The 23,591-nt window shown below is 40.3% G+C and overlaps 1 protein-coding gene across 11 annotated transcripts in view; it reads right to left on the bottom strand.

Annotated features, from left to right (window-relative positions):
• KHDRBS2 (KH RNA binding domain containing, signal transduction associated 2) overlaps positions 1-22,558 on the bottom strand; it is a 378,305-nt gene extending 355,747 nt beyond the window's left edge. For 7 of the 11 annotated variants that reach the window (XR_010830533.1, XR_010830531.1, XR_010830534.1 and 4 more), the window contains exon 1: positions 22,163-22,555. Coding sequence is in view for 4 of the 11 variants with exons in the window: in XM_066994744.1 (XP_066850845.1) it covers positions 22,163-22,253 (91 nt within the window). In the remaining 7 variants the exon portion in view is untranslated. Of the gene's footprint in view, positions 1-22,162 lie in introns of all 11 variants that reach the window. The other 4 variants (XR_010830537.1, XM_066994745.1, XM_066994743.1 and 1 more) reach the window with 3 other exon arrangements.
• Positions 22,559-23,591: the final 1,033 nt, after the last annotated feature.

The raw sequence follows: 23,591 nt of genomic DNA, 5'->3' as shown, positions 1-23,591 counted from the left end.
TTAGAAAACATGAAGCTCACAATCAAACCTTATTTTCTCTAAATACTTGATGGACTGAGGTACATGCTACACTTCTAATGGAAAATCCAGCTCCCCAACCTCCCCTCCCCAGCATCTCCTTACTGGCATCTCTCCACCCTCTTGACTTGAGAGAAAGGGGCTTGGAACAGAGGCAAAATGCCTCTGAAGATCCTAACAGCTTAGGGAATAGTGGCCTTCTCTGGCAGCTAGGGGGAAATGAGCTGAAGCAGCACAGGAGAGAAATAATCAGCTGAGAGTTTCACCTCCAAGCAAACTAAATATACGTGAGACTCCTGGGGAGGAATTGTTTAGGAACAAAAAGCTACATTATGGGCATGGTTATCCCAATAATCAATGTTACTGATCACTTGAATCTGTTTCAATAATTTTTGCTGAATTATAGTACACCAGTCTATAACGTCATACTGTCTTCAGACAGAGATGAGCGGTTTTGTTTGTGTTTTTTTGTTGTTGTAGTTTTTTTTTTTTTTAAGAGTTTTTTGGCTAACTACTGTTTGCCTGTTGTCTTTTTTCCACACACACAAAAATATATCTGTGTGTGTACACATATTTTATTATTCCCCCATTATTTCCAGAACCAATGGGGGAAAATGTAAGTGAAAATGAAACAATTAGCTTGTTGTAGATGAAACCATTAAGCACATGAAAAACAGCAATAGCTGACCATGTGATGAGTGCACACCAACAGCCTCCTCCTGTGTTCAAAACACCTTAGAACTGTATTTCTGTAAAGCTCTAGTAATAGGAGTTGGAAATAGGAAGGAAACCTTGAGGGTATGGAACAGGCAAACGGGATGAAAGTATCTGTTTTATCTAATTGGGTTCATTTTATTGTATTCATTTTTATGGCTCATCACTATTACTGCAGCTAACTGTAGTCAGTAATCCTGTGAATTTTTTGTAGGTCATAAACAAAAACACTTGTCAAATACCACCAAATACTGTTTGCATTTATAAGCCTATTTCTATGTAAACTCTGGTCTCAGAGCTACACAGATACGTATTTGCTAAGTAACGACTGCCCTCAAGCTTTTTGACTGTCTGAATTCCTTCACATGTCTTTGCAGCTCTTGTCAAATCTGGACTCCCAGTTGGCATTCTCATTTGCTGACTTAAACAACTTTCGGTTTCTCAATCCCTGAAAATTGTAAATGATTGTTTCCATTTCAATTCAGACTGTAAATAACCATCGTAATTTTGTGAGAATTAAATCCATAAGAAAAGGTGGTTTTAGAGGAAAACAGCTGTATTTGGGTAGAAAAACTACTTAAAATGATTCATTTATAGCACCCATCTTTATCTATGTTAGTTCAATATTATAATTTTCTTATTCAGCTGTTTCTTGCTGTAATTTGGTGTTTCATATAACTGAAAATCTGTACTTCAAAAATTCAGAAGTTCATCCATAGAGAAGATATCTAGATTTACTAGCACTGTGTTTTAGGAATGGTGCTGTTCATTTTTTTTTAATTCTTGTCAAGAACATAAACCAAGTCATGCTTTTAGAATAAACTGAAGTGTACACAAACCCTACTAACCCTATTTCCGACTAGCAAGAGGCAAGTTAAAGCTAGTAACAAATGATATTAAGACACCCAGAGCTAATTAGTTTTTTTATTTCAGCCTCTGTAAATAAAATAAATAAATAAATAAATAATAAGGTTGCTATAATAAGATGATTAACATGGTAAGACTACCATCAAAAGAGAAAAATCTAGGATCAGATTTGGGAAAAAGCAGGTTAAAGACACCTTGATGAATGAGGTGTTTGCAAATTAGTTGAAACTCATGAAATTTATATTAAACTAGGTAAGACATGGCACAATGCTCAAACAATCCTGACTGAAGTTGTATCTGCTCCACATAAGGCCGTTATCTTTCCGTACCATGGTCCACGAACCATGCATCAGTGACATCAAGTCTTTCTAACTAGGCTGAACATCTTCCCATCACATCCTCAGCTATCAGTAGTGCAAGTGGAGCAAAAGAAATTGCCTTATGGTAGCTGGTAGCACTGGAAAAATTTCCAATTTTCCAATAATTTTCCAATTTTCCAAATCTGGAAAGATGTTGCCAAAACATGTCCCCTCTAATTTTTTCAACTGGTAAAATTGAAAGAACAATTTAACAAAACTGAATTTAAAACAATGCACTAAGATAGTGAGAGAAAATGTATAACAAGATAGGAATTTGTTTGGTTTTACTCAAATTCTGTCAGCTACATACACAGATTTATGCTGAAATTACATGCACACAAGATATTTGCTACTCACAACTTTTGGGTACCCTATCAAACTTTCAATATTGTACTTAAATTTGAAAGTGTATAGCATAAAAAAATTTAAAAGTTTCATCATTTTTCCCCTTTGTCCCCTACAGTTTGATGTCTAAATTGTAATTTTCCACTCCCTGGTGGACTTTGAGGTGATCTGCTGGGGACACTTCAGGCTGAAGATCAAACAAAGCTTTACTACTACAGTTTATAAAACATAAAACAGATGTTTGACTTACTCAAAATGTAATTATCTCTTTGACTGCTATGGATATGGGCTTATAGCAGTATCCTTTAAAAGCTCAGGTTAAAGAGCTCATATTTATTGGTGTCATTGAGATAATTGCATTTCATTTTCTTTGCTGGCTGCAAGAACTTCCAGTAGCAATTTTATGATCTGACCTAAATGCAGAAATGATTAGCAAAACGTGATTTGGCAAGTGGCAGTTTAAATACTACCTGCAGCCCATCATGCCCTAAAAGACATATCACATTTTTTAAATAAAACTCTTTACTGCAGGCAACAACTCCAGCAAAAAGAAGTTAGGACATCGGGGGGGGGGGGGGGGGGGGGGGGGGGTGGGAACAAAAACAACGTACTGAACATGAAGGTTCTTACAGCAAACAGGAACCAGGAACAGGCACTCAGCTTGCAAATATGATCATCACTAGAGATTAATGTTAGTAAGCTGCTTTAGTTTTGTGAAACTATTTTTCAAACCTTTGCAGTAGGTTAGCAATTTAGCCTTGTTGAATCTGGAGAAAAAGTTCCAGCATCAAATGAATAGAATTAAACAACATTGATCTCACTGTAAGCAAATATAAATATATATGCTGGAAGAGAGCAGAAAGCCCACAGAGGAGGCATCCACAATGTGGAGTCAGCAAACTAGGGGTACTCCTCACTTGTACATTCATTATGTGAGCTAGAAAAACATCTGCAGTCACTCGGTGTTATGATTCTAGGTAAAACTTATACTATTCCCTTTCAACATCCACCCATATATATTAGTATGAGAGTCTTAAACTTACGGTTGAAGACAGTAATACTTTATTTGGTCTGCAGACTTGCAGTAGTCCTCTGTCATCCCACTTGTAATGAACACCCTCTTTATGGTGCTTACAATATATTTCAAAGTAAGACTAGATAAACTACATATAAAAATGAATTTATCAGTTTTCTTTTAAGCCATAATTATGCTAAGACAATGAAAATAACTAAAATTTATCTTAATTTGATAATTGAAGTCTCAGATGAAGGCAACATTAATTAAAGCCTGTCAACATAGCAGAGTCCAGCATAAAACACTGGTGATGCCACTGACAAAACTATGAAGAAAGATACAGGAAGTCAATCATTGACAAACTAAAACATACCAGAAGAGGCTGTTAACTGAATCTAGATTAGCAGACTGAAACAGACTAGTATTAAAAAATACACAGTAAAAATCAAAAGAAACATCATAACAAAAGGAGAAAATACAAAAAAAAATCTTCAGGAAGTTAAATACTTATCTTGGAAGTAGCCCTGTAACTGTTAGACAAATATGTATTCTGAGCAATTCACGAGGAACAGGTTGCATCAAATTAAATATGTGCAGACTCCTACTGTTCTACTTGTCATACTAATCTTCCTAACTCCATTAAGTGCATAGGGAAGATCATAAACCAGGGAAAAATCAGTCTATTCACTTATCTTGTCAATATTTGCATGTTTTCTCTACGTTCTTCATAATTAATAAATTTGGAATCCAGGTAAGGGTAGCATTCAATTAAAGATTAAAGCCCTTACAACGCACATATCGGATCCAATACCATTTAACATTCTTCACCTGGAAGATGGGACAGACTGCTACCCCAGCAAGTTTGCAGATGACAACACTGGTAGTAGTGACTGATAAAACAGGGTTTTATTGACATTCACAGGAACCTCAAGTTTGCCAATAATACTAAACAGGCAGGTGCTGTTGACTCCTAGGAGTGATGAGAAGCTTTGCAGAGGGATCTAGATACATTGGAGCAGTGGGCGATCAGCAACAACATGAAGTTCAACAAGGGTAAATACTGGGTGCTGTACCTGGAACAGAGTAACACTGGACACAAGCACAGATTGGGAGACAAGTGGCTGGAGAGCAGCTCAGAAGAAAGGGATCTGGGGTTGTCAGTTGACAGCAGGCTCAGCATGAACCTGCAGTATGCCCTGACAGCCAAGAGGGCAAATGACATTTTGGGATGCATTAAATGCAACATAGCCAGCCCATCAAAAGAAGTGATTCTCCTGCTATATTTAGCATTGGTGAGGCCTCCCCTTAAATATTGTGTGCAATTCAGGGTTCCACAGTATAAAAAGGATGTTAAGGTCATTGAAACCATCCAGAGGAGGACAACAAAGCTGGTAAAAGGGTGGGAAGGTATGTCTTATGAACAGAGGCTGAGAAAACTTGGGTTGTGTAGTCTGGAGAAAAGGAGGCTGAGAGGCGGCTTCATTGCTCTCTGCAACCTGCTGAGCAGAAGTAGTAGAGAGGGAGGTGCTGGTGTTTTCTCCCTGGTAAGTAATGACAGGACACATGGGAACAGCACAAAGCTGCACCAGGGGAGGTTCAAACTGTGCATTAGGAAAAATGTCTTTACTGTGAGGGTGGTCAAACACTGGAACAGGCTTCCCAGAGAGGTGGCTGATGCCCCATGTTTGTCAGTATTCAAGTATCATTTGGACAGTACCTTCATGTGCTTTAACTTTTGGTTAGCCCTGAAGAGGTCAAGCAGTTGGAATAGATGATCTTTGAATCTCAGAATTGTAGGGGTTGGAAGGGACCTTAAAAGATCATCGGGTCCAACCCCCCTGCCAAAGCAAGTTCTCTAGAGCAGGTTGCCCAGGTAGGCATCCAGACTGGCCTTGAATATGTCCAGAGAAGGAGACTCCACAACCTCCCTGGGCAGCCTGTTCCAGTGCTCCGTCACCCTCACTGTGAAGAAGTTCTTTCGCATGTTGGTGCAGAACTTCCTGTGCTTCAACTTGTGGCCATTACCCCTTGTCCTATCCCCACAAACCCCTGAAAAGAGGTTGGCCATACCCCTTTGTCTTCCACACTTCAGGTATACACATTGAAAAGATCCCCTCTCAGTCTTCTTTTCTCCAGGCTGAACAGACCCAGGTCTCTCAGCCTTTCCTCATAGGGAAGATGCTCCAGGCCCCGTACCATCTTTGTGGCCCTCCGCTGGACTCTTTCCAGGAGATCCCTGTCTTTTTTTGTACTGGGGAGCCCAGAGCTGGACACAGTACTCCAGGTGAGGCCTGAACAGGGCAGAGTAGAGGGAGAAGATCACCTCCCTTGACCTGCTGGCCACGCTCCTTTTAATGCATGCCATGATCCCATCGGCCTTCTTGGCCATGAGAGCACGCTGCTGGCTCATGGCCAACCTGTTGTCCAGAAGGACCCCCAGGTCTTCTCCTCAGAGTTCCTCTCCAGCAGGTCATCCCCCAACCTGTAGTGATACATGCGGTTGTAAAGGGCTGAAGGTCGCTTCCAAATGAATTACTCTATTTGAACAGTTCAAATGGAAATGCTAGGTCCCACACCTGGTATAACGCCATGCACTGGTACAAGCTGAATGCCAAACAGTTGGAAAGCAGTTTTGCATAACAAAACTTGCCAGTTCCAGCAGTTGCCAAGCTGACCATGAGCCAGCAATGTTTCCCTGTCACAAAGAAGGCCAACAGCTTCCTGGCCTGCATTAAAAGTGTGGCTAGCAGGTCAAGGGAGGTGATCTTACTTAGACCTGGTGAGGCCTCACCTGGAGTCCTATGTTCAGTTCTGGGCTCCCCAGTACAAGAAAGGTATGGAGCTACTGGAGAGGTCACAAGGGTGATGAAGGGACTGGAGTATCTCATGAGGACATGCTGAGAGAGCTGGGACTGTTCAACCTACAAAGATAAGGCTCAGGGGGGATCTTAGCGTCGTCTATAAATAACTGAAGGAAAGGTACAAACAAGTTGGACCAATGCTCTTCTCAGTGGTATCCAGAGACAGACAGGACAAGAGGCAATAGGCACAAATCCAAATACAGGAAATTCCGTTTAAACACGAGACAACTAATTGTTTTTTTCTACCTGAACTTTCTTATAAACCATTAAACCTTTTTTTGCTTTTATTCTTTTGAATCAGCAGATTTTTAAATGGCACTGCTTTTTGGTTTACGTACGTTTTGTCACGCCAGGCAAAAGTCTAAGAAGTCTTTACAAAGGGAAGAAGAATTTGTACTTTGAAGGCAATGTGAGTGAATTCACAGGAAAAGAAAATTCTTCTTCATGGGACATTAAAGATGATGATTTGCTCTCCTCTCCACTACCTCCAAACCATGCAAAGACCACCCGAAACCAACCAGCTCTGCAGAGTTAACTCCATTTACTTTAATAGCATCATTTTACCATTACCATTATATCTCAAATTTTGTAGAGCTCTAGAAGAAAACTGATGTCAAACAATGGACAGGGAGGATCCCAAGACTGAAAAGTGGCTTTGACAATGCATACACATTTTCCACTTTTCTATACACACTCTGCATCATATGTTTAAAATTAGAATGTTTGTCATGATCTCACTCCTAGCTTGAACACCAGCAGCAAGTTTTCTAATATAACTACACAAAACTCTTAGAGAAGGTCACGATTTCAGACTCCAAAAAAAAAAAATGCATTAGATATCATCAGAGCAAAAATTCTGCAGAAGCAAAACCTTTCTTCAAATGGTGCTGCACAACAATAGGACCATGCCAATGACAAAGAATGCACATGGTAACTGGATGACTAAGATTCCCATCTGTGTCCTCAGTAAATCTTCCCTGAAATGCCCTTTCCCACTGAAAGGACAAGTAGCAGTAGCAAGATAAGAGCATTGGGAATAGGTGTTATAAAACAAGTACCTGACAAACCACAGTTAATAAAAAAAAATCCATTATGGAGAAAGCTAAAATATTAAGGTGTGATTAACAGCCAGTAAGGTAACATATAGTAACATGACAACAGCTGTAGCTATATTATTTCACTTATCACCGAGAGTATTTAATGGCAGCAAAGTAACATTTTTCAATAAAAGTATATTTTTAGCTTTTGTCAAGCACCAAAAAGACAAGTCAGGTGTACATTTATGTGGCATATTCCTGCATACCACCGTCACCATTTTCTCAGCACACTAAGATGAATTTTCAGAAATCCTCCTGGTTAGTTTGCCTAATACCTGGACCAAAAAGTTATCCTCAACATACTCCAGGAATCTCCTGTATCACTTACAGCCTGCTGTGTAGTTTCCCCAACAGACATCCAGATGGTTGAAGTCAATCATCAGGATGAGAGTGTGCGACCATGACACTTGTAACTGAAGCAAGAATGCCTCATCCACAGGCTCCCCTTGATCGGGTGGCCTGCAGTAGACCCCAACCACATGTTGTCCCTTATTGGTGTGTTCCTTAACTTTCACCCACAAAGGTGAAAGGCACTGATGTCTTATGTGTATACTTTCGTTTCCAGCTCAAAATCTTATTTTTTCCTCAAAGCAAAATTGGTATTATCCAGCCCAGTGTTCTTTTTTTTTTTCCCTCCCCTTTCACTGTCCTTCCTATCCATTAACAGTCTTCTTTGCTGCAGCCCTATAATTTCGTAACTTGAATATACCAGTCTTCTTTTTAACTTGGAAAAACAGGATATGTTGGTATTGAGAAGCTGTGGATGCGCCATCCCTGGAATTGTTTAAGGTAAGGTTGAATGGGGCCCTGGGCAATCTGATCTAGTGGGTGGCATCCCTGCCAATGGCCTAAAGATCACCTAGTTGGAACTAGGTCATCTTTAAGGTCCCTTCCAAACCAAGTCATTCTGTGGTTCTATGATAAGTGTGCAGGCTGTTATTGTCTCTCTGCTTAGTTTTCTGAAGTTGCGAATTCAGTACATCATAGCCAAAAATACAAGCAAGACAACTGACAGAAGAGTGATTAAGATACATGTTGTACAACAATGTGTTTGACAGTTGTTGAAGTTAAAATACAATGTGTGGGTGAATAAAAGGTAGAATAAAATCAGAAAGTGGGCTGAAACAGCTTGCTATTTAAGAACCAATGACATGCCTAGAACATGAGTGTGTTGCAAGAGATACAGTAAAAGACACATTCTTACAAGAGAAAGAACAGTGCTTGATTGGTATTCTTGCAGAGATAATCACAAACTTCTGAAATTAATGGAGAGAATGGTCAGAGAGATGATGGGTTTGATACTTAACTAAAAAAGGCCAGAGGTCACCAAAACAGTAGTGACAACAACAGAAAGTGTCTTTATGGGCATGTTGAAGGAAAAGGTTACAGCACCAAGCTGAAACTGTGAATGAGCAGGCAACAAGAACACAGTATGAACAGAGGGACACTTTGGGAGGCATCTCCAAAAGAGATTCCAAACCCTCCTGATAGCACTTACAGACCATTTACTTCTGTCTTTCAGTGGTCAGTTCCCTGACAAACAGGGAGTGATAAAAAACTAGTAAACTAAATTTGTAAATTAAACAAGGACATTACATGACACAGGACAACATTTCAGGAAAGTGAAAGTGCAAAGATTATGAAAGAATAAAGAAAAGAAATTATATAGACACAGTATGTTCAGATAGATACATAACAAGAAGATCACTTGTAAAACGAAGGCAGAAGAATTAGTTAAGAAAAATTAAAACTAAAAAAAAAGGAAGGGCCTTATGACATGTTGCAACAAAAGGGATGGAGGGATACAAACTAAAGGGATATTGCAACAAGGAAATATATGGGGAAAGAACTACACAGAGCTCTAAAGAAAACTTAAAATACTTTAAAAAAAATCAATAACAAGCCTGTATCTAAAAGTAGGAAGGAACCATCGGACAGTCTACTGTATTGGCAAACCAGCTTTCAAGAGCTGTGAGACTCAAGCATGTCCACTACTATAGGAGAGTTTTTCATCATATTTTGCTAAACATATCTTCAGGCATGACTCATATTAGCAAGATGGCATGCAGAAAATATTAGTAGTGTGGATGGCATATTCAACCATTTCAAATGAAGCAGTACCATCAATCAGATAGATTATGTATTTCAACATCTGAAGAATCCTTCTTTCATTCATTAGCAGTAATTACGTTCCTTAAATACATCTTCCAATTTTTTCTCAAGAAGGTATGTGCTGCATCATCTCTCAGCCTGTTTATACAATACAGTATCTATAAGGTTAATTCTGTACTTTCACAGAGCTAAAAATAATCAACTTGAACAGGAGTTACAACTTGTGTTCAGGCACAAGAAAAATCTTAAAAATTAACTGAACTCAAGTGCTGAATTATCAGTAAATCTTTTCTAATTATTGGTTTGCTTGTGCAGTTGTCCAAAACAGCTGAAAGATATCCCTTTGTCAACCCAAATAGATATTAAAGGCTCCACTTTTTTCCCCTGCAGTTGTCCTTTTTCTTTAAGGAAAAAACAATATTGTTATGACAGCATTAAGGCAGCCAAAAATAAACCTATGACACACACATACAAGATTCTTAATTCTAGGCATCTAACATCATTGAACAGATATTTGCAAACACCAAATAATTATTTTTAAAGGTCTCCAGTAAATTGTAACTGTAAAATGGTACTGGTTTTCTTTGAGAATAACTCTTACTCAGGGTTTGATCATCATCTTGGCTGTGCTGTGACATGCCTCTGGACCAAACATCTTTTCCTAGTCCATGCACCTCAGGCTACATAATTTTAAATCATGAGATGGGGGAAGTTTTAGAATTCAGAGGTCATGGGTTTGTAATGACATTTGCACTACTCTGCATTCAAATGAAGGACTAAATTCCAGAGGGCCATTTGTCAGCCAGATCAAAGAGTACCCCGTGGAACACCACAAGCCACAGAGATGTCTCACAGGTTGAGACTGTTTTACCTTACTCATTTACTTTTTCCAAGAAGAGAAATTGATAGTCAGCTGCTACCCAGATGCAAAGCTTTTAGGACAAATGCGATAACACTGAAATTTTTACTGCAGACCATGACTGAAGTTCTGTTGTCTTTGTTCATTGATTGAGTGTTGGGCAATGTTGGAAGAAATATCAAAACTTTACCTCTTGGCAAGTGATCAGCTCAAAGATACTTTCATTATAGTCTTTCAGATTCTAAAATCATTTTGGTATCAGTGGTAGCATGCTGCATAAGCTGTAGTTGTAAGTAGAGGCAATATAACACAGGTGTCAGCAGTTTCAGAGTTAATCAAGCTTGCTTTTTACCAAGTAGTGTTATTTAGCAATGTATCGTTATTTAGCATGTACATAGTTTTTCCGCTTAGGGAAATGATCTCATTTAATATTATTTTGTTAGGTTTGGAGTAAGGCTTTATTATATTAATAGAGTTAAAGTATTGTTGTCCTCTGTCTCTCTACCTGTTGGCAGAGACCCCAGAAACCTTCTGTGAGTACAATCAGGAGTCAAGAATGTATTTTTGGAGACCACTGAAGAAAGCCTGTCACTTTCAATTGAGTAGCAAATAGGAAACGCCATACCCAAAGTACCTTTTAAGCATTCATATTTATTAAGATAGGAAAATTAGCGTTTATTGAAACTTAAATGACCCAATTAGGGTCATTGCAACTGTTTTCTTTTACCAGTAAAATGCAGTAAAATCAGTAATATCAGTAAAATGCAAAAATTGATATTACCTTAAAACAATCTAATCTCAGAAGTGCCAATCAAGTCCTTTTTTCTTTAACTTACTGCTTTATATAATCTTTATACTATTTGCAGTTTGAAGTTTTTACCATCTCTTTGTTTGTTTGTTTCAGTTTACTGATAACAAGTTACTTTTAAAGACACAGGAAAACTTGCTGCTTACATCACTGTGAAGGTTGCTGCTCTCTACTCAGGTAGAGACTACAATAGAAACTGTTTCCAATATAATCTCGGCATACCTCTTCTTTCTTCTCTGAAGTCCCATATGGCTGGATAAAATGCTAACTATCATCTCATCCTTAGCTAAGAAGTTATTTCATAATTGCAGCTTGTGTACTTTGAACTACATTTCTGTGAGAAGATGAGTTACATTTAACTTGGGGGACACTTAAGAAGGTTTAGAAATTCAAACACCGGTGTAAGTTTATCTCAATTGATATACGATATGCAGGAGTCACTACGTCTTTAATAGTAAGCCTTGAAGTGCATATCCCTATGAGATTAACATAATGTTATCAAAGCACCATTAGCACTGTTACACTGAATTATCCGCTCCATACTGGGGCATGCACAAAGGGGTATGGCCTACAGACATGAATAATTAAATCATAGAAGTAAAGATTTTTCTCTAAGATAATGCATTACCGTACCGCTATTTTTTATATTTTTTTTTTTGTAGGAAAGTATATACACACAGGAACTATTTATCTACATGTATGGATGAGTGTATAGATGAGTGCATAGTAAGTGAAGTATATCACCTATATAAGCACTATGGCCTTTTAAGGGGAAAAGAGTTCCCAATTTAATTTTCATTCTCACCTCTTCGATGTGCCCTGCTCTGTCTTTCCAAGTTTCTCCCTACCTACTGATCCTCCTCTCTACTACAGATACATTATCCACTCACCTGCCTTTCTTCTCACCATAATTCCTTCTGTTTCTGACATCCTTCTCCAGTAAAGCTACCAGCTTTACTTCCAACTCAAGTCTCCATGGGAAAAATTAAAATTAAAAAACTTGACTGAGGTTGTGGGGATAGTAGAAGAGTATAAAATAGAATCAAAGTGGTTGAGGAGTGGAAAGTTCTCTAATTATATTAACTGCTTGGAGCACAGTTGGGGGAGATGTCAGCTGCCAGGGGAAGGCAATGCAAATGAAAAAGCTGGAGGAGTTGTACTGAAATAACAGAATCTGGACAATTCTTCTCAGCTGTAATGAGGCTACTGAGATAAGCAAATAAAAGGGCTTACAAGCTTGCAGCTCATAACACTGATGAAAAATCTAATGCAATGTTTGAATGGTTATTACCTTATGAAAGAAGCAGACAAGCTTTATAAGTAGAAGTGTAAGGTGTTCAATGTAACAGTATTACTCTTTAAAATAGAAAATGTAAACAGATTAACCACTAACTGATAATATTTCAAGAGAACTCTAAAGGTTAAAAGGAAAAATCTCAGTTGCTGTTTAATATAAAATTGGGAACACCTCTGCAAAATATTGTGTTTAATCCCTGCATAATGTAATTATATATATGGCACAGACACATATAGCATCCCTAAACACATGAAATACAACAGTATTGAAATGATAATTATTCACAGAAGCTTTTCAGAAAGACTTGAACCTCATCTTAATTTCTTAAATAAATGGATAAGTGTTTTTCAAATGCTTATCAGCAGCTTTGATATATCCATTTTAGATGAATAAAACTTAACTGAAAGCTTCCAGAAGTCCTCACTGAAGTTTAAAGGTTGGAGATTTCTAGCTGTCACAAGTTTCTTAAAGCTAAAGTAGCTAAACATTTTATACCTATTAAATGAGATTTTTTCATTTTTCTTTTTCTGTATTGCTACTCTCCTCTATTACTGTAACAATTTGCCATTGTTTTTCTCTCATTTTTCCACCATTCCTTTATTTTCTGTTCCTTTCCTCTCAGTTCCTCCCTCTTTTTAATTATTCATAAACCCTTAAAGGCCACGAGAAGGGACAGAGACAAATTGTCAAGAAGCAGAAAGCTGCAGCCAAAAATTGGTATTAGTCTCTACTTAATTTCCAGCTCAGGACTTCTTAGTGTTTATACAGTTGCAGAATCAAATCAAGCTCATGCTTCACTTTTAAATCAAGTTGGTCCATTTCCACTTTCTAATGTGATATCTCCTTCCACCCCCACCACAAGAAGCACTCAGACAGCTGACAGTACGAATGGTTCCTCATTATAAAAGCATTACATCAAAATCTTTGCAGCAATGGAAAAGCTTAGACTCATAATTCCCGTGTACCTGACATATTTCAGATTATTCGTAGACTTTGGGGCAGCAAGGGTATTTTAACACTGGAACTGATGGTTTGTGCATACAAACTATTGCATAACCTGGTAACCTCAAAGTTTAGTTCTTCTGGAAAAAGAAAGGTAACAAAAATGTAACCTGTTTTGTGACATTCCCTGCTTACTTAGGGATCCCTTTCTTTTTTCACTAATCACTAAAAGTTTCTTAGAGCATTTTGCAACCTGATCTGTTTGTGCCTTTACCATTTGCAGCAAACAAAGCCACCCCAGTAACAGCAGCAATACAGCATTTGGAGGACCCCGACAAACAAAATAGAGTGAATTACAGGACACTCCAAAATAGTGTATTTACAGAGACAGGACAATCTTGTTAAACATGAGCGTGAAGGATCAGAGAAGAGACCGAGCAATACCAGAACTGAGCACAGCAACCTTACAATGGTGGTTTTGAGCATAAAAACAAATATGTAATATGGATATACAATTCATATATTTATCCTGATCTGCATGTATGAGTAGGAAGTTCTTTCAAATAAGGCTGAAGCTTATGAAGCTGAAGTATAAAGCCTGAAGTATGAAGCTTACACACAAATATTAGTGAAATAATTGCAAATGTATTGACAGTTCTTCAGTCCCATGCATACACCAGGATAATAAGCATTATTTATCCAAAATTAACTATTTTTCTGATGAACAGCTATCTGAAGACATTGGAGAAAAGGCCCTTGCAATTCTCCTTCATGTTATCAGTCCTAAATTTAGCCTCTGAGAGCCAATAAAGTCATTTAAGTAATTCAGTAAGTCACTTAAGGGTTTGGTGCTGCTTATTTTGGTAGAGATAGCAAAAAAAATCAGTTTTAACTGCAAATTGGTAAGTTAGGGATGGCAACTTCCTAGCTGCAGCAAATTAGCACAGTCCTGTGTATTTCAGAAATATGAAGTCTGACTCTTTCCCAGCTACGGAGTTCACTCCCTGACCACTGAGAATATGTGGCACAATGCCCAGACAGCATCAAGTACTTACTGTAATCCTAAAGAGAAAATGCCAGAAATTAATTTGCTCAGAAACAATCAGAAATATCAGAAAAATAAGCATTCTGATATTCAGAAATATGGAGCGTAAAAATCTTCACTTTAAGAAGTAAGAAGGAAAGTAAGTTCTTCAACATCAAAAAGCCATTTCTGAAACATACACAGGGTCCCTGATTTCATAGCAAGTTCTTTAACTTCAAGCACTTGAAAAAGCTTTGGAAAGTGTGTATTTGAAATCCTGAAAGCATTAAACTAGGAGTTATTGTCAAAGTGGGATTTGGTTTTCTTTCTCCAGTGTTCAAATTTCCTAGGGGAGCCATTTTTTCTTCTCATTCCCAGTGCTGCTCTTTGGAAGTTGACCAGTTATGAACCAGCAGCTCTGACCCCTACATTGTTGTTGGTTTTTTTGCTGATAACATTGCTGCCTTCACCAGCTAGCAAATCCAAACTGTTTCTGCAATAGAACTAGCAGAATTCTTCTCCTTACTGATTCAAAGCAGAGATAAAAGAAGGAATGTAGATTATAAATCAATCTTTTGCAGGCTAGCATAAAGTATTATTTTCTCCAATAGCCACATCAATCTCCAGAATTCAAATTATTGGATAAATCAAAAGCTCTTGAGCTTTACATCTCTAGGTGTAACCTTTATTCTAGCCTCAGTTTCTTGTTCTATTGATGCACACTTCAGCAGGTGCATAGAAATTCAAAGGCAGCAGTGACCTGCCCTCTGTCTTTTAGGTTTTGGATCATGTTAACGCAAGAAAAAACAAACTGAAAGGCCCACTACAAGCAGAGCACTTGAGTTTTTTTTTATGGCGGCTTTTGTTGTATCATGCTGATCCACATATGACCCTCAAAACTTTTTATCATCTTACTTAAATGCAGATGATCTACCTTCAGTATTACTAGAATAGCATTGCTATGAGTTTTTCTTGATATTTTTTCAGTACTCAAACTGAAAAACATAATTTTAACAGCAAAACTTGGAAATCAAGAACAGACATATTATTCTAGGAGATTTTTTTTGGCTTAATTTACCGGAAGGCTTAGATAATTTATCCTCATGGCTTTTATTAGTTCCACTATGGACACCTTTCTAGGATAAGGAAGCAGCTGTACTCAGTTCCATCAGGATTCTAATTAAAATATGACAGAATTTATGGAAGACTGTAATAACCAGGATTATTTTTGTCTGATGATTTAAAAAGAATAATTTCATAAGTAATAAGAATACACATTTCTTATGCAGTTACTTTCATTCAGAGACCTCAAAGATCTCTCAGTATTAGTTTTCAGCTTCCAGGTGAAAGTTTTAAAGGGTATTCATTGGAGGTACATAGTACGAGGAAAAAACATCAAATCTCCATCTACTATGCACCTCAGACTTCTACCCCTGTGTCAAGGTTCTTTAGTTGTCTGGTCCTCCACAGTTCTTATTTGATTATATGCCAAAGACTGTACTGTAGCTCCATTAAAGCACCATTAAAGTTTATTCCATTTTATAAACTGTCCACATCCTCACCTATTCTGTTATGGAGCTCTAAGCCACAACACCCATCCAAGGGCTGAAAAATGTCATGTGAACAAAAGATGAGCACATACCTTCATACTGCTTTGGCAGGATCAGTCCACAAAACAACTTCTATTACACATACTTTATTAATCCCCAAGAAAAACATTTTTAATTACTTACTTTTTATCAAGAGTAAGTAAGAGAAATATATATACTAAGGTCAGCTGTGAGGACACTGACTTTTTCTTCAAATTCAGTAGCTTGTTGAAAAGAGATTTGAACTGAAACAGTTAAAAATTGCCTTTTAAAAAAAAAATGCACACTCACCCTGTACTGAAATGCAGGATTACTGCAGTGACCCTGCAGGTCAAGGAAACATTGCTTCATCAGGGCAGTGCCTTCAGCCTAAGGTACAGCTGCCAGGCACAGGAAAGCATGATGCGCTCCTACTTTACCAAGCATTGTACAGGAACTACCCAGCAACAGCAATATTTATGCATTCTGAAATAAGACCCAACATACTGAGCCTGAAACCTGTCTCTCAGCAGATATCGTGAAAGATATTTTACTCTTCCTGCATCGCTTAGTGGGCTAGGTAGACATATTATTTTTATGTACATGTTTTAGCCTTTCTCAGGAGTCTTATGCACTGGTCACTATTGAACCTATCAGATTCTGTAGGCAACTAGCCTGTTATAGCAAATCTGGTCATCAGTATATGTTGTCTGCATATCGCTGAAACAAGAGAAGCACACATCCAGTGCACAAGAACAGGATGTACCTGATGGGCCAGACTGGCCCTTTCCCAGGAGGTGCTGGGACATGAAGCTCTATTTTGGTATGTGGAGCCCAACCATGCCACCTCCTGGTTACAGATGGCCACTATTCCACATATTATGCAGGTATTAAATGCTTAGGAAGTTAACAGTTCATTTTCTATTCAGCTATATAATTAGCTATTCCTCCTTCTCTTGGTACCAGCTGCTTATATCAATTTCTGAGTTTCTTCAGCTTAAAAATATCTATTTTGATGCACAAAGGAAGAGAAATGGACAATTGTGGTAAGTGTTCCCCAAATTAATACACCAAGGAGAGCTAGAGAATGAAATAAATATACTAAAGGAATTCCCATAACAAATAAAATCTCTCTTCTCCTTCTGAGTAAAACATTCATGCTGCCAAAAAACAGTGCATTCTGGAATGTTGCTGAGGCTATGGCTATCCAGATAAGCCTCAGTCTCAGAAAATGCCTTTGACCTTCTCTTAAACAGTTGGTACTAAATTCTGCTTCCCACACTGAATCACACCTTAAGCGGCTCCACTGATTCAAATAGCACCATTTAAAGAGTGAAGCACTACTTCTCTCATAAGGGTATCAGAATCTAGCCTTCAGTTATTGCATTTATATAGTTCCTTCTTTGTAAAGAAATTTACTGTGTTTCAAAGGATGTGCTTTCTAAGATCACAGATCAAATGGTCCTAAACTGCTTCAGATCTCTGCAAGGATAATTTACTCAGTCTAATATTTTATACTATTTTGTTTTTGCTAAAACCAGTTATCCCCTGGGACTTATCTACATTGCATTCTGAAAGCCCAGACCATTTCCTTAAGATTATGAACGCACACCATGCTGTCATACTACAGTAAAACAACAATTTACCTTTTAAAAAAACATTTAAAGACTGAAACATACATTCATTTCAAAAGTCAGCAGTAGTGATAGAATATCCTTTTTCATTATTCCATATATATTAGCTGCATCAATCAATACATCAGATTTGTGTAAGGACTGCCAGCTAGCCCATAAATGGCAACAGAAAGATTCCCATTAACTTCAGTAAGTTTTGAATTGAGTCTCTGATACCTAGCACACAGCTGCTTTACCAAAATAATAAGTACTTTGTATTCATCTAGAGTTTGCCCTGCTATCCCCTTTTACTGAATAAGATCCAAATAATAGCTCTGGAAATCTAGTTTTTAATGAAACTGATTTCTAAAATACATGCTCTAAACATCAGCACGTTTCCTGAGTCAACCTTCCAGTCGTTCACATTGCATTTTGTGGGACAGCAAAGTAAACAATGATTAATACAAACTATTCTATGAACACAGATTTCTTCTCACTGGATATAAATATCAGGAAAAAAATAAACACAACAAGCAGAAAACTGACTGCTTACAGATTAATATTAATCTATGTGTTTACATTAACATTTTATATTTATCTTATTTGAATTCAAAGACTTTAAGAGACAGTAAGGTAATAAAATTTGTAAATATCTTTTCACAAGTAGTTTGTTACAGAAAACTAAAAAGTATCAGAGGCCTGACTTCAGCAGGTCACAGGTTTGACCAAGAGCCTTTCACATCTTAGGCTAAGGATACAATCTTATTTTTCTACATCACCGAGACAAATAGCTCTCATGTAGTGACCTTATTATTTCCCCAAGGCTTTTAATAGGAACACACGGTTATGAACGAAATCTGCATTCCCATATGAAAAGCAAATTAATCTCCAAAAGTCCAAAAAAAAAAAGTTCAACATATGCAAAAATATCAGTTGAAATCCTCATCATAAGACAAAAGGAATTTGCATTACATCAGCAGTTTTCAGGCTACCTAGAACAATTGTTGCAGCCTTGTTGTATGAAAGGCATTACTAATGCTCACTGGGTGTAAATGTTAAGTAATTATACATCTTTTGAATAATCATGCCCTGTCCTACAGGGAGCTTTATGAAGCTGAGCTATATGAATCTAACTGACGTGACTGGAGGTTTGACAAACTCATGCTATGCCACATGGAATAATGTAGGGACTTAACTCAAGTTTAGAGTTAAAGGCCTGGCTCTCATTGCCTTCAGAATGCCAACTGACAATTTGAGGTCAATTGTACTGTCATTATATAGAGAGAAATTAGCTACCTCATTACCCAAGTAATGCTGATATTTCCATGGGGAGAGATGATCTTTCTTTGGCTAGCTCTTTCCAATAGGTCTTTCTCCTATGTGTTTGTATAAGAAAACAAAGATATGGCTTTAATAATATACGGTACAAGATTTCCAAAGCCACAATTACAAATATAAAGTTGGCTTGTCCCAAGCAATATATAAACAATTAACTGACACTTTTTATTTAAAATAATTTACATATATGCAAAAACAGTGTATGTCAGTGTCACTCGTTAGGGACTGTAATGGGATGTAGCACTAGAACAGCTCTGAGATCTGGCTGGATCTCGAGTTTGTGCTGTGACATAAACACAACTCATGCACAAGAGGTACTGCTCAAAGATGCTCTTCTCACTTTGACATTTTTCATCTGACCAAGTAGTTATCCTGATCCAGCATGTGAGGACAGATCCCATCACTAGAAGCAGTATGATCTCACCTTAAAAAAAAAAAAAAGCAGTTTACAATAAAATTGTTTAAAACTATCCACAAAACAGTGTGATTCTTCCATCTGTCTCTTCCAGGCACAAACATGAAACAATCTGGTACACAGAATAGCACAACTAAAAGAGAAAAATCCTCTCCAAAGAGCAAAGATTTGCCTATCCTTTAGGTTTTGGCAACCAGTTACAATTAAAAGAGGTCTTTTGGTTTTATTGCTGGCTGGATCATAGCATAAATATAAATGCTCAATGCATTTTGCAAAAAGTTTTTTTTAAACTAATGCACACAGAGGCAAACGATCATCATCCATCCACAATTCACACGTCCTTCTAATAGAAGACCTAAATGGCTTTTCCATTTCTAATGATAAAATAATCATACTATACTAGGAGCTATTCCTACACAAAACAGGTAATGACCTCAGGGGGAATGGGCGGGGGGGCGCAGTGAGGGATAACGTCTTCTGACTCAGGTATTCATTTAGTCATTAAGAGGCTGGGTTCATTTTCAGAATTCACCTGTGATTTTTAGAGAAGTTGTGTTTTATGATTCACACTTTATACATAAGTAGCACTAATACCTCTTTTCTCACCTTTGTTTGTGTTGTCTGATAAGTATGTGCATTCTCTGCCTCGAGAAGCATCCCTTTTCTGTGGGTTTCACCGTACATTGCAAAAGGGAGGCTCTAGCCTAGATAAGGACTAACGTAAATTACTTCTACACATCATCTTTCAGTGGTGAGGGGTAAATATCTACTGATTCAAGTAGGCATCTGACACTGGTCAACCTGCAGAACACAGACACACAGATCTAGATATCAAAAACCGTAAGAAATTTGTTGTTTTTAAAATAGGCATAATGAAGCAAAGAATTAATGGGGAGAAAAGTGAGGTTTTATCTTTACAAGTAAATCTAGTGTCATAATTGAAGCCATGTTTTTGTAATGTCTGCTTGCCCTTCTGTGTTTTCACATAGCAGCATGAATCCTCTCAACTCCAGGTTCTAGCTGCTGACATGAAAAATCACAGCACTTCAAGCCAGAGTGAAAGCTTGAGGCTCTCAGCTCTGAAGCCAAAACCTTCAAAGCTACACTTACACATTTTATACAAAATCTACTGGCAATCATGACAGCTTAGTATGCCACAAAAGCAACACCTGGTTGCAATTGTGATGTAACAGCTCACATATTATTTTTTAAAGAATAGAAGCCCAGAGCCCGGAAGCATCACTTCATTGCTAAGACATCCTAGAAATACAGTATTACAGAGATCCTTGCACTCATTTTCTGGCACCAAAAAAAATCTGCTGGTTCCATGCATTTTCTATTTATACCCAGCAGCATCTAGTGCATTCACTCTTGTTTCCTTAACTAGTTATACTCTTACTTTAGTGAAACTGTTTCAATAGCTATCATACCTTAGACTCTAAAATGAATCTCTAGAAAGCTTGACAGATGGTGTTTTGAAGGATAATGCCAGGTATCTGGTGTGAATTTCACATTAGCATTCCCTACAGCTTCCACAGACAGCTCACCTTCATCTTTTGAAAATCCACATATACCTAGTCCTCGTTATTTTAAGAGGAAAAGAGAAGATTAATCTTTTATTCAAACTCACATTTGCCCAAAATACATTTTCTGCATGGGTTTGACTCCTAGAAATACCCATTTTGATCATGTTTATTTTAAAAACTTTACTTTGCACACTTTCAATGATGTCCTTCATGCATTTTCTATCTTTCGCATGCATACACTCAGCAGATACCTCCCCCCTCTGGGAAAAGACTAAACTGCAAGGTGCAAAAACTACACCCCTATAGGAAATACAGACTTTTATGTTTCTTGTAGTTTTATTAGAAAAACAACCATAAAAAATAATACATCTGTCACTTCAGCAGCAAGATAGTTATTAAAAAGGTGCACAGAACGTGTATTTGTTCACCCTGAATTTCTGAGCTATCAAACAGGGGCACTCCAATAAAACCTGGGCTCAGTACATTCATTCACAATCAATAAAACAGGTATTTAAGGAAGACAATTCACAGACTGCTGACACAGGGAAGGACATTTACTGCCAGCATAATAAGTTTTAAATAGTTTGATTGTCCCTAAAATGTAACAGAACTTTGGAAGTCATTCACTTCCCCTGACTGTGAGGTGATTTGAATTTGTGACTCCCTCAAGGGCCTACCCATAGGTTTCTTGCCTTGATCTCATCTAAGGGCTCAACAGCTTGTCTTGCTTAATGCATCATCCTTTGTCACTTCTTTTCCAGATTTAACAGGGATTTTTTAAATGAATACTGGGGGCCTCAGAAGAAACAGAGAAGTGCAAGGGGAACCCACTGGGTTACGCTTCTGGGGAAGTTGAGGCACTGTACTACGAGGCCTACATTCAATAACTACACTGAGCAGTTGTCTAAAAACCCACGAAACTGCAAACTTTCTGAAGATCCCCTGAACCAGTTCGACCAAAGTGAGGTGAACAGAATTAACTAGAGTGCAGAGCCAAACGCTACAAGCGGCATATCCCAGATCACAACACGAATCCAAACCAAGATCATCACGTCCTGGGCGAAACCGTGCTGCGAAACTGATGAGCCACATGCCACCAGCGCCCATCACAGCGCCCTGTTAGGGGCTCAGTAGCGCCAGCAGCACCACAGCCTCGTTCCTTGAGCCCGGGGAACGAGCCGCGACGAGCTCTCCGAGAAAGAGGAGCCCCAAAACGCAACCGGAGCCCCCCAAGCCCTGCCTGCCCAGCCCCACCAGGGGAACCGCAGGTCGCTGCTCCCAGCGGGGAGGCTCCGCGGGAACCCCCCGGGGATGGGATGGGATTGGGAGGGGATGGGATAGGATAGGGGGCGTTGGGCCGCGTCGGGCGGCAGCGGAGCCTTACCGTCGGCCAGCAGGCGCATAGCGTGAACAAAGGAGGGATCCAGGCTGTCCTTCTCTGCCATCAGCTCGGGCAGGTACTTCTCCTGCTCCATCTCCTCGGGGCCGCGCCGGCTGGCCAAGCCGGGGGCGGGCTGCGCGGCCGCCGGCTGGCTCCGCGCCTCCGGCCACCGCCGCCTCCTCCTCCTCTTCCTCCTCCTCGCCCGCCCCGCTCGGCGCCCCGCAGGTGCGCAGCGCAGCGCAGCCCCGGCCGCCCCCTCCCGCGGCGGGGCGCTGCCCTCGGCCCCCCCGGCGCCGCCTCCCCCCTTCGCTGCGCGGGGGGCGGGGGCCGTACGGGTGCCGGGCTCCGTGCGGCTCGCACTGCTCGTTCCCACCCGTCCCCCCCCCACCTTCTTCGTCCTCCTCCTCCTCCTCCTCCTCCCCGCCCGCCAGTGAGCGACCCGCTCCCCCCGGCCGCCTTAACTAGGGAGGCGGGGCGAGGCGGGCTCCCCGCCCCGCGGCGCTGCTATTGGTGGGGGAGCCCTCTGGGGGGCGGGGCCCCGCGGGGCAGATCGGCGCCGCTATTGGCTGGCGCCGGGGGTGGGAGGGGCGCCGGGGAGGAGGGCGCGGGGCTGGGTGTGCGGCCGTGTGTGTATGTGTGTGCGTATGGGTGTGTGCGCGTGTGTGTGTGCGTGTGTATGTGTGCGTGTGTATGGGTGTGTGTGTGTGCGTGTGTATGTGTGTGTATGTGTGCGTGTGGTCGAGTGGCCGTGCGTGGCCGTGGGAGCCTGCGGGAGCATGTGGGGTATGTGTGTGTGCGTGCGTGCGTGTGCCACTGCGTGTGCGTGTGTCTTGGCCGCGCCGCTGTGTCTGTGGCCCTGCTTCCCGGGGGTGCCCGCGGGAGCACGAGCACGTGTACTGCGGTGGAGGTGCGAGTGCGTGCGCGAGGATGTTGTGTCTGTGCGGGAGAGACAGCCGTGCGCCCCTGTGTCACGGCGTGGGCACACCTGCGGCTGCGTGGGGGGCTCTGGGGCTTTGCACGCCCGCGTGGGTCGTGTCCCCGTGTCTCCGCCGGCGTGCCAGCGGGTGCCGGCGGCTGTGGCCGTGTGTCGGCCGTGTGGGTGGCCGTGCGTGGCTGTGCCTATGCGTGCGCGTTATGAGCGTGTGTCTGCGTGGCTGTGGCTGTCCATCTGCCCGTGTCCGCATGTCTCGACGGAACGCGGCGCCCATACCCAACCGGGCGGGCGCTGTCCGCGGTGCTGAACCCCCGGTACTCTTCGCGGTGCTGAACCCGTGCGTTGTCCGTGGTGCTGAAACACCCGGACGGGCGCTGTCCGTGGTGTTGAAGCCGCGTCCGACACAGTCTGTGGTGCCGAAATCGCGGCCGGCCCAAGGCGCCGGCGCTGCCCCCTGGCCTCCCGCCCCGCCGGGCACGGAGCGGCTTCACCGATCTC

The sequence above is a fragment of the Anser cygnoides genome, chromosome 3 (genome assembly GCF_040182565.1).
Source record: "Anser cygnoides isolate HZ-2024a breed goose chromosome 3, Taihu_goose_T2T_genome, whole genome shotgun sequence".
Lineage (NCBI taxonomy): Eukaryota > Metazoa > Chordata > Aves > Anseriformes > Anatidae > Anser > Anser cygnoides.
Note: the sequence above shows the minus strand (reverse complement) of the source record. Positions and strands in the feature narration are given on the sequence as shown.